The sequence below is a fragment of the Lycorma delicatula genome, chromosome 1, assembly GCF_047948215.1.
Source record: "Lycorma delicatula isolate Av1 chromosome 1, ASM4794821v1, whole genome shotgun sequence".
Taxonomy (NCBI): Eukaryota; Metazoa; Arthropoda; class Insecta; order Hemiptera; family Fulgoridae; genus Lycorma; species Lycorma delicatula.
The window spans coordinates 284,247,263-284,259,388 of NC_134455.1; the positions used below are offsets into that span (position 1 = coordinate 284,247,263).

The following is a 12,126-nucleotide window of genomic DNA, read 5'->3' on the forward strand; positions in this document are numbered from 1 at the left end:
GTATGAAATGACAAAGTATGAAATTGGGCCAGCAAGTGTTTTTACATTTTCAATCAACATAGAAAATTTGATGAATTTTTTATTATATGATTTGTGTTATTAAATATACAAGTATATAAAAAATTGTTTATCTCCAATTATTTCTCGATGATTTCATATTTGATTTGTATTAAAAAAGTTGTATCATTTGGTTACAATATTAGTAGAGGAATAATACATTTAATAGGCAATATGTAGGAAAAAATATTTAACGGTGTATATTGTTGTATTTGAGAAAATGAAGTAGGAAAAATGTATAACAATTATCTCGCCTTTCATACATATCTGTACTTTTATTTATTCAAACAATGTCTTTTTGAAGATCTATAAATAAATAAATTGTTGAATTTTGATTTTAGATTTTTGATGTTTTCAATTGACGGCAAACTCTCGCCGAAACCTTAATTTTATTTTTTGGGAGTTCGGATATCATCAACAGATTATATCCAAAAAAAATATTATATATATATAAAATATATAAAAAAATATTATATTTAATATTTTTTAATATATTTTATTATATTTTAAATATATTATATTTTTTTTATATTTATAAAATTCTGGTATCTGTCATGTGTTTCCTAATAACTTTTCGTCCGTTGTATTCACGTATCTAATAAAAATAACATTTGTTCTAAAACTAAAACATAACGTTTTTGTAATTTCGTGGTCAACTTTCTTTTACAATTAATAAATCATTAGCTTCAATCCAATTTTTCCCAATTTTGATCATGGTACTATAGTACCATGATCAAAATTGGGAAAAATTGGAAAAAATAAAAGGAGGAACATTATAATGTTCCTCCTTTTATTGACTACCCGTGATTAAATTTTGCATATAACTTCTTTTTTTTCTGGAATGGTTTGCAAGCATCATTAGACATTTTATTCCGTTAGTTTATCATTATCATTTTTATTCCTTTAGTTTGTTATTTTGCGTAAACATATTGCGTCGTCTTCGAATAATTTTATTTGAATGATCAACAGTTTTCCTGAAGAATAAATTTCCATTCTATGTATCTGAAAACTGTTCATTTTTCTTTAAACTTTCAGTTTTAATATCTGTGTGTAAAATTAAATTGTTTTCTTTGTGCGCTGAAGCAGACTTATATTTATGATTTACAAAAATAATTTATATTAAAATAATTGTGTACAGATAGTGTCCTATAATGTTCTTGAAAGGTTCAACTATTTGTATAATTTTTAGGTGACGTATTAATACATGATTTTTCGGTAATTTCAGGATCTCATTCTTTAATAATGCACAATTAAACAAGCATTGAATAACTGAATTGGCATAACAAGAAACTGAATCACAATTAGAAAAACCGTGCAATTCTCTATCTTGGTTTATATCACTTCCATCATTCGATTCTTGGCACTCCTTGATATGTTTAGGCATAACCCAAATATCAATCTTTACTTTTTTAAATTCATTTTTCCCTCTTCAAGAACTATAATATCAGGCCTATATTTACTTTTTAACCCATTGTATTCATGTACTGCTTCAGAACTGGCCTTGTTCGAGGATGGATCAAAATTGATCAAATGCAATCCCTTAATAGGCGTTGTTGAAAAAGCAACGCATGCTTGACAAACTATAAAAAATATTATTACCAGCATCTACGAAGGAATTTTTTATACTCATTCCTTGTGATTTATGTATGGTGATAGCATAGCTTAAATATTTAGGAAATTTTTTCTACATGACGAAAACTTTGTCCATCAATTCAAATTTAACACTTATTCTTTCAACCGTACGTTCTTCCTCAGAAAATAAAGTAATCGTTACTTGTTGAACATAATTTTTATCATCAATTATTCTTTTATACTTTTTACAATACCTACAATACCATTAACAAATCCTTGAGTTACATCGATATTTCTGGTCAACATGACGTTAGCACAAATGTTTTTAGTAATGATCTTAGGAAGACCTCCAGTCATAAAACAATTTTCATCATCTGATTTTAAAGCTTTATTGATTTTTACCTCAAATAGGTTGCACAATCTAATAAATCATAATCACCTAATTCAATTTCTTCATAAGAGATGCGGTCTTAACATTTATTTCAGTATCTAATGTTTCACACATGTAACGGGTTGCTATAAGACATAACCTCTCTATTGGTACTTAATCGATGTAATTGCACAATTCGAGCAAATTATTATTGTAGTCAGTATTTGTAAAAACAAATTTTCTTGAATTAAGTTGTTTTAAATCGTCGTTGTTCAAGTGACAGATTCTAATTCGAGATAGCACTTTTCAATATTCTAAATCGTTTTTTTATAGCACACTGATAATGAATTCATCGTAATTGAAAAGAATCTTCCATAAATCAAAGGAACCAAATGATCCGAAGTATTAGTTGGTTTCATCTGAAGTAATTTTTATGTAAGTTGGATTGTCACGCAATGGTTAAAGTTGCAACAAATCTCCAAATAATAAACTGTGTCGTTTTCCAAACCAACCATCTTGTTCATCAGAAGTGTCGAATATTTCACATCTAAGATTTATATACATAAAAGATATGTTAAACATAAAAATTTCATCAGTAATGATTAAAGGCAGGTTTTTCAAGTTTTCTCGTATTGATTTCAATCCCATGTCTGACAATGGTTTATATTTTGAAGTAGCATCATGTTCTACAAGCAGTTGAAAAAGACTGGATTGTTAGTCCTAATGTTGTGCGCAGCGATACAGTTGGAGCAGTTACAGAAACACTTTTATTCAATTGTTGTTTAACCGAGTTTTAGTCAATTGTTTAACTCAACACCTTATTGCGCGGATAAGAAAACTTTTACCGGTCCCTCCTTCAACAGTGACGAAAAATCTTAAGATTTGATCATTATTGTTTTCTACGCATTTTATATACGTTTCTAATCTTCATTTAATTGCGCAAGAATATTGTCCATCTCAAAATTTTCCAAGTTGTACAATGTCTCTGTAATCTTTTCATTGCTTCATTGGCCTCAATAGGGCAATATTCTAATGATTCATCGATTATTTCCGAGTCTTTTTCGTTCTCTTCAATTTAATTTTAATAATTTCCTCAATATATTCAAAACCCTTTTGAATTTCCACTAGTCTTTCGTGGTATGCCATTGCTTTTGGTAAACTATGTTGTAGACTCAATAACTCTGAATGTGTGCTGTATCCAAAGTTTCTGACTTTCTGCAGGGTTTGAAAACAATGAACTGTAATAGTATTTTTTTCAGATTGAACATCTACATTGTATCTATAATGATTTACAAGAGATGAATTTAAATGTTTCTTGATAAATTGTCCGAAATACTTGACGCGAAAATAATACTGCGAGCTGAAAAAAAATAAAAATGTGTATTGAAATCAAAATATAATTTTCAAGATGATAAAGTAACGCTTTTCTAATTCGAAATTACACACAAAAGTATTTTTATTCATTAAAATATTAGAAATATCAAAAGCTTATTGTATTTATTTGACTAACAAATGCTTAAGTTATACCAGAAAAAGTCAATTCATCTTCAATGAAGTTTTGAGGAAGATTAAATTTTTAGACTGTCTCTTTTAAGCAATATATCATGAAAGTGTTCCGAAATTGTTATGAAAGTTATCAAACTTTATTTATTCAAAATAAAACCATTAAAATTGTAAAATTTACAATCATATTCAGACATTTTTTTAACCACGATAAATAATATCATTGATGACTAAACCAATGTTAAAATTATGTTATTTTCTAGAATGTATTTCATTTTATAATTATGTTATTTAAAGAATGTGGTTTACTATAGCCTTATATCACTAAATTGATTTTTAAAAGTATAATCAAGTTTTTACTTGAAAAAATATGAATTGGACATATAGAACATGTACAATATCAACCTAATAAAAATACATTAAATATTACTTATTGTTAATAAGTACTTATTTATTGAAAGGTAAAATCTTCAAATGATAGGATGTTGTACAGAGCCATTATTAAAAAGTATTTTTTGTTTTGTGTTAATATTGTTAAGAATAAGAGCATCAGAATTATAATTCAAATTATCTATGAAACTAATACTATGTAGCTGATGATCAAGTTGAAAAGACTTTACCAAATGCTCCGAAAAAATTTTAACCTAAGTTAAATAGAAATATTCCACTCAAGTACAACAGCAAGAATATGCAAAATTCTGAAACCATGCGATTGGTTGATTGGACGATACATCAAGTCTAGTCAGTATTCACCTGTTAATAATAAGATTCTTCTTATTTTTATGAAAAATAAATATAATTTTTATTTAATACATAAATACAATTTTTCGAAATATGACCCAAGCGCCACCAAATAGTTCTAATTGAAGAATAAAAATTTTACCAATTTATTTCTGTTTTATTTATTCCTTTTTTAATAAAACTAGTATAATCTCTTTAAAATTTTCTTTTAAATTTATTATTTCAAGTATATTTTACCTAGTACTATCAAGTACTGCTATCTAGCGACGTGATTCATAAATTGGTTAGGAAAAAACTGAGGGTTAGAAGAACAAAAATTTCACACTTTCAAATTAAAAAACGTGAAATTACAAAATTATTACATATTTATAAAAAAAAAACACTATATTCATTAACATCATCTATTTCTGCGATGATATGTAGCTTTATTTCATCAAAATTATTTATTTTTTTATATTTTAAAAATTTTGAAATGTCGATTTGCGAGTTGGTCAGAGTAAATAAATCTTCGATGTTTCCGCCGTTAGATAACTCTCGCCGTCGTCATTCTACCGTACGACTAGATATTAAAATTGAAATTAAAAATCATTTTATATTATAATGAAGATTTAGGATTTCAAGATAATTTTAATTTCTTCTTCCAAACTTAAATTAAAATCAAAATAAAATAAAAATTTTAAATTGAAATTAAAATTAAAAATTGCATATGTAGAAATATGAAGCCATTTACTTATATTAAATTAAAAAATAAAAATAAAATAAATAATTTAACAAAATAGAAATCCATGTGGACTATCTAGCCAAAATTATGTCATCAAAATTTACTTCCTGCTGGCCAATGAAAGAAAATTAGAGAAAAATTTTATTACATGCATAGGTTACTTACATTTCTACACTACTTCTTTACACAGACACTGCTTATATTCAAGCACTTATAGTGTAATACTAGCTTTCACAGACCCACATTCAAAAATTTTGCTGCCAGTGTACCCAGCCAGTTTTAATTTAAAATTGCTGGATAGCTTGGAAGCAAGTAGATGAAGAAATGGTAGTCACTCAGTACTAGTCTGAGCTGTTGTGAATGGTTAAAAAAATGTCTCTTGAACTGCCCAAGTAAAACCTGTGTGCAACTTGCAGTGTCAAATCACACAGTCAAGCAGAACATACCCTTCATAATTATTTTTGCTCTCAACAACAATCTGCTGACTTAATTGTGATCCCTTTTTCTATCTGCGAATTTTTTTCAGCAAAATTTCCTTGTAGTTCAAAACAGTAAACCGTATTTTTTTTGCGTTTGTTTGATTGTGCCTTTTTGAATTTTTAACAAGAGAAATGAGAAGAAAAAAGATAGTGAAAAAGGATTGCTAATACCCAAACAAGCAGCAACTGAAACCAGGCACAGAGTCGTAATGTTTAATAATTTTTTTAAATAATCATTCCTATCTAAAACAGCATTTACTTAGAAAATAGTTTGTAATCCTGTAAAATAATTTAAATTTAGGAGGGTTATTGAGAAAGAAATATTGCCTTACATTATATAACAATAATATTAATTAGTATTAAAAATAATATAACAGTGTTTTCTAAAAATGTATGAAATATTTGGCAGATGTAGTCAAGTCTTAAGTAGTAAGAAGTAGAATTTTCAACAGATTTCTTTTAGTTTTTATAATGAATTTTAATAATGTAATGAATTTACACAAATTGATAGAAATATAACTCCAAAATATAGTAAAACCATTCACGATTTTAATTTTAATTACAAAGTAATTTATTATTATTAAAGAAAAATAAAATATATTATCCCAATTTTAGTTTTAATATTGTATCTGAGATTCATGTTTAATTCCCAGCAGAAACTACAATCACTGTCTTTTTTCATCTAGAAATGTCATTGTAATTTAGATAAAACTGAAATGATGATTATTCTGCATTTTTAAATACAGAAAATCTTCATCTCTTCTAATTTAAGAGGTTGAGGTATAATTTTTTCAACAATAAGGGAAAATTTTATTTATTTATGATGGTATGGTAATTAGGGGAAGTGATTTTCAGTAACCACTTGAAAATAAACTTATACAGAAAGATTAAAAAACAAAAGATATATATAATAAACTACAAGTTAATAGAAACATCTTACATTAATTGAGAGTATTTTTAACAATGTAATGTTTTACTGAAAAAATAAAACTTCATATCAAAAGTGTGAATTTTTAAAAAGTTGTGCATTTCTTAATTAGAAAAGTCATTTTATATTTCTTTTTGTACTAAAAATTCACAATATAAACAGTATGTATCTGCTCATCCATCTCTCTGGTTTGTTATATTCTCATAAATAAATTATTCATCCAATCATCATTTATAGTTTCCTTATCTCTTATCTCAATTGAATTTAAGAATTAGCTTAATTCTCCCAGTACTATCTGAGTTAATGTAAAATGTAGTGAATCATAAAAAAAGAAGATGGTATCTGTAATATGATCCCAAACTGTAGTTGTCAATGTGAACAAATAAATAAATTATTAAATATTTTTCCCTCTCCTGCTTAATCTGCAGTTTACATTAGAGTATTTTCTGTTTAAAAATGCTGTTGCCTTTGTAGCCAAAAATACTGTTGCTTCTCTGACAATTTAAGACTTTTTTAACACACAGATATTTCTTTCCATGGAATTTATGAAATTGTATTTAATTAGAAATTAATTTTTTTACATTTATTTCTTGTTTAAAAAATGGTTGTCAATTTAATTTTTTCAAGTACACGTAACACTCTGTTTTAAGTCACAGATTTCCAAACTATTTTTAGTGTAGAGGATCAAATGCATGTACAAGAAAAAATTTAATTTTCAGTTGTTTATTAATATTTATTGTACTTTTTTTAGTTGTTGCAAACATGTTTTTAGATATATGACATGGGATACTTAATTTGTTTTCCTTTTTCAATAATAAACTGTGTATGTATGTGTGTGTTGTGAATATTTGTATTCATATCATTTCTTTCCCACTGAATGAAACCCATTGTCATACAAATTTACTTACATTTCATTGTATGAATGAATATAGTATTGCATATTTATTTTAGAAGATTTATTTTGCCAAACAATACAATAAAAAAATTTTTTAATATTTTGCTGCTTGATTTTTGAGCCTGTAAGCATGAGTTATTATATTTAGTATGTGATGTTGACTTCATGAAGTAGTGTGAATGTGTGTTGATTCACTCAGGCATGTTCAGTCAACTGAAACGTAGCCTGACAGACCTGCGGTTGCATGGACTTTCTTCCAAACCTGGTATTAAGGACGACTCTTCTAATCATACTGGTATGTAGATTTGCTTGCTCGCTTACCTTTGCTTGTTCTAGAAAATATCTAGTATTTAATTATATATTTAGTGTGTGTATTTTAAATAGATTTGCTTGCAATAAGTACCTCTAAGAATTTTTTTATATTTTTGAGATATTTATAATAAATTATTTGATTTTATTAGTTTCATTGATTATAATTGAAATAAAGAAATATTATTAATGATACACATATGCGCATTTATCTTGAAATGTGTGAAAAAATGATCAATATCTCTTTTTTAACTTTTTTAAATCTTAAGATTTTTTACTATTTGAATCTTGTTATGTTGAAATATTAATTTTCAACAAAAATTGATAACAAAGAAGTTAGTTTTGTAACTGACCATGAAGAGTGAATACATTGTTCATTTGTTACTTACTTCATCTTTATTAGTTGAAGGCAAAATAATAAAATTCTTCTAAGACTGGTTTATTACTAAATATAAATGTTTATTAAATGTATGTATATTTTTACTGTTTTAAGAACTGACTTCAAATATTTGAAAATTAAAAGATCATGTGTAATAAATTGAATAAAATATTCAGCTGCTTTGTTTTATATTTAATAGGTGATTAAAGGTAGAAGCTATTCACTTTGTTAATTTACGAACTTATTTATAATTTTCCGAGTCAGATGGAATACACAAAAGAGTGTGATGGAAAGTTCTCACCCCAACCAAGAACAGAATGTACCAGAGCCATGAATGTTATGTTCTGTTCTACATATTCCTTCCAATGCTGTACACTTTTATAGTGTTTAATTTCCAAAGTACCTTTGATCATTCAAAAAGAAGTCTGGTAACTGACTACAAAAATAAAATTGAAAAGTGGTATTCATCCAGATATTTTCTTTTAGGATTTTGAGAGAGGAAATATTTTGGTAGTGCAGGATCTACTAAGGTAGACTATTGTGCTCTCTAACCCAAATGATCCATAATGAAAAACCTTTTGCTGTATTCCTTACATTTTTCTTTCAGTATTTCCTGTAATTAACAAATTAGTTATAGTAGAATTCTTAAGTTTCTACCTGGTCTTTCTGAAGGTTTTCAGTAACCAAAGTACCTTACTTATCCCAAAAAACTATTTCTTTAATTTCTTCAGTCATGAAAACTCAAGTGCCATCACTGTAAGTTCTGTTTCTAGGTTTCTTAATTATATAGTGTAATCATTTTTTAACCAGTGATTGACTCCAAAAATTATAAAAAATGAAGTACTTCCTCAGAGTATTGCAAACTCAACTTGTAGATGTCCTCAGTATTTTATTTCTCATATCATTTCGTTTTCTAATATCTTTACTTTCTGTATAATTATTTAAGAAAAGATTCTCTCATCTGCAAGAAATCACAATATTTTTGGAGCTTATATTTGAATGTGTCTATTTTTGTAAGTTACCTTTGGTCTTAAATCATTTTGAAGAATTTGTACAATACTTCTTAGTTAAATATATTGGGCATTTTCCAATCAATTCTTGCATCATGTGAAGTTTCTCGCATCTTCGGAAGTTTTTTTCTGGAGGAACAAGAACTTCATGGTAGTATAGATTATAGCTCTTGACAATTTTATTTTTGTCAACATGGTATCTTAAAAAATGTAAAACAGTTAAAAATGAGCACTATAATACTGCAATAAATTGCCTCTTTAAAATAAAAAAAAGATTACATTTTTTCTAGCTGTAATGACAAACTTGGGAAGTGGATCAGGCTGAGAACATTTCAATATCTGGTTGTATATCTTAATTCTAACTTTTACTTTGCATCTTCACTACATGAAATTAATTCATGTTGCAACTTTTTGAAAAGTTTCTTATATGTTAATACTTTAGTATTATTTATTATTATTATTATTATTTGTTACACTTTTTATTTTATTTTTCACTTAACAGTATAAGATACTACTGATAAAAATTTCCATATTTTTACCAGACTTTTAAAAAGAGATCATTATTTAAAGAATAAAAGAGATAAAACTGCATTAAATATTCTAAATATTCTGCATTTTCTCTCTCCTTTCTAATATATATATATATAAATGTATGAAGAAAACTATATTTTTGCTGAATGTTTTGTAAACGTAGATTAGATGTGCTGTAGATCAATGTATTGGCTTTGTAGGACGTGCCTCTGCTTTGGACTCTCGAATGAGACGCTCAAGCAGTTCTCACAACATGAAGCATTCCAGACAAGAAATAAGGGTCTCTCCCCCATCCTCATCTGTAGACTGCACGAGAGAAACACAACCCCTGTTGGAACACCAGGATCCAAGTATGCAGTTTGTAGTTGTAACAGCACTTATCACACTTCAGTAGATCGAGTAGAATAAGAGCTTGGTGTCATAATACAATGGAAGCTCTTTGAGTAAAAATAAAAAAAAAAGCTTATTTATTAGTCAGTATATTATTAAGATATGTAATCATGTATCCGATCTGATTTTATTACACCTATGTAGAATAAATCTGTTTTAAACAAAACCCAGTTAACATTGTATTTTTCTACTATCCCTTTATAAGTTGCTCTGTGAGTGCAAGTTTTTTGTTCAACCTCTTAGAATGTAGCAAATAAGGTTTTACATTAAATTTATTACTAATAATGTATCTATTTAATATTTTCAAAGAATGTTTTTAAATTAACCAGTTGACTGACAAAATAGCCAACTATGAGCACCAAAATAATTAAATCCTACATTGTAATGGTTTGTATACCTGTTATATGATTTCTTGAACCTGAGGAGTGTATTTCTTCTTTTGCACAAAAATATTATGGAACTAATTTGCATCACTTCATATACAATAATTATTTTCACACTGTTAACAAATATTAATCTAATAATATAATCAATAAATTAAGTAAAGTGAAAAATATTTTCTACTTTGACCTTCAAAGAAGCATGCTTATAGTACACAGAGGGATGAACTGGTGTAGGACTCTACTTATGGGCAATGTTTTATCTTACATGGAAATAATAATATGGTATAATGATGATAATTAATATAATAAAAACAAAAATCCTAAACTGAGCTTAAAATAAAAAATCACCTTTTATTAAGATTACACTGATAAACAATAAAAATTTTTTAAATGTGTCTCAAAGTATGAACTGTTCTTTTGCATACATTACAGATCTGTAAATACAATTTTTCTATCACCCTTAGTTTTAAATAAATTATGTTTCAAAAAAAGTAAGGGAAAATATAGTTTAAATTTGTAAAATTTATAATTTTGCATGGCCATACCTGTGTTACAATGATTTCGCTGATGCTTTTCTTTTTATAAATATTCTCAGACACATCCCAAATTAATGTCCAACAGTAATTGGCTAGCATGTTAGAATTCCATTTCCCTTTACAGCAGCTTTCCTTCACTGAAATGTCTTGGAAATTTTCACCGTGTTACATCCCATAGCTCTGTATGAAATAAGAAGTTGATTAACAATATCATGGTAATTGTCGGATTTTTGTTAAACATCTTTAAATTAAGCCCAACCTGCATCTTCTACATTATTTAACATTAAGTTAAATACATCATCTTTGACCAACTCTCTTATTTGAGGACAACAAATATTCCTTCTTTAATTTTTCCTTCACTAACATTCGGAAATTTCTGCCTGATGTACAAAAATCAAAAAAATCTTCTTCATTACTTTTACAGAGTTTTTCATTAGTCCTAGCTTGATACAGAGAGGGGGTAAAAATATTTGTTTTGGATTCAACTAATGAATAATATTTTTCCCATTTGGAGTTAAGTTGTCTCATTTCTTCCACTTTTTGATAACATAATGTTTATCCCTAGCTCAGCTGTCCCATTTGCAAAGAAAACACATGTACTTACTATAGCCTAACTGCATGCTTAACAAAATACCTATTACTTTCAAATCATCACATATGTTCTAGCTATGTTTTTTATAATTTATTTTTTCAAGAATGTCTTTCATCACGTTATTGTCTCTTTCAAATTAATATCATAAGCAACTGGTATCAAAGGATATTTGTTACCATTGTGTAGTAGAACCACTTTTAAACTATATTTGGACGAATCGATGAAAAGGTGCCAGTCTTCAGGTTTATGAACTTATCCTAAGTGCAACATAAGCTCATCAATATTTAAGCAATAAACCAAATTATTTTCATCAATAAAGTACTGACAAAGTCTTTCTTGTTGGATTTGAAAGCCCAACATTTTTGTATTTTTTTAAAGTAAATTCCAGCCTTGCAGTCTTGATCCTAACAGTTCAGATTAATTTTTTGATAAATTTAAATCTCTAACAAACTCATTTAATTCACCTTGGGATATAAGAAGTGGCTTATTGGAAGATAATTCAAAATCAAAATCATTGTTGTCAGCTTCAGTACAGCCTGATTCTTCATAGCTACTTTTGAAACATACATTCACTGATTGCTCAGGAATTGAATAATTTCACTGAGGTACAGGCCTGATTGCAGATTGCAATGAAGGATATTTTAAGTATGTTTAGATTTTTTAGAAATTCCAGACACACTTGTTAAACAAAAGTAACAATCAGTTACATGATCCTTTGGTTCACGCCAAA

General features: G+C 27.3%; 1 protein-coding gene across 2 annotated transcripts in view; it reads left to right on the plus strand.

Moving 5' to 3' along the window:
* Nucleotides 1-12,126, plus strand: part of LOC142332349 (voltage-gated inwardly rectifying potassium channel KCNH6-like) — a 792,659-nt gene that overhangs the window by 716,799 nt on the left and 63,734 nt on the right. For both annotated transcript variants that reach the window (XM_075378757.1, XM_075378763.1), the window contains 2 exons: nucleotides 7,466-7,561; nucleotides 9,696-9,845. In XM_075378757.1, coding sequence (XP_075234872.1) covers nucleotides 7,466-7,561; nucleotides 9,696-9,845 — 246 coding nt within the window. The remainder of the gene's footprint in view (nucleotides 1-7,465; nucleotides 7,562-9,695; nucleotides 9,846-12,126) is intronic.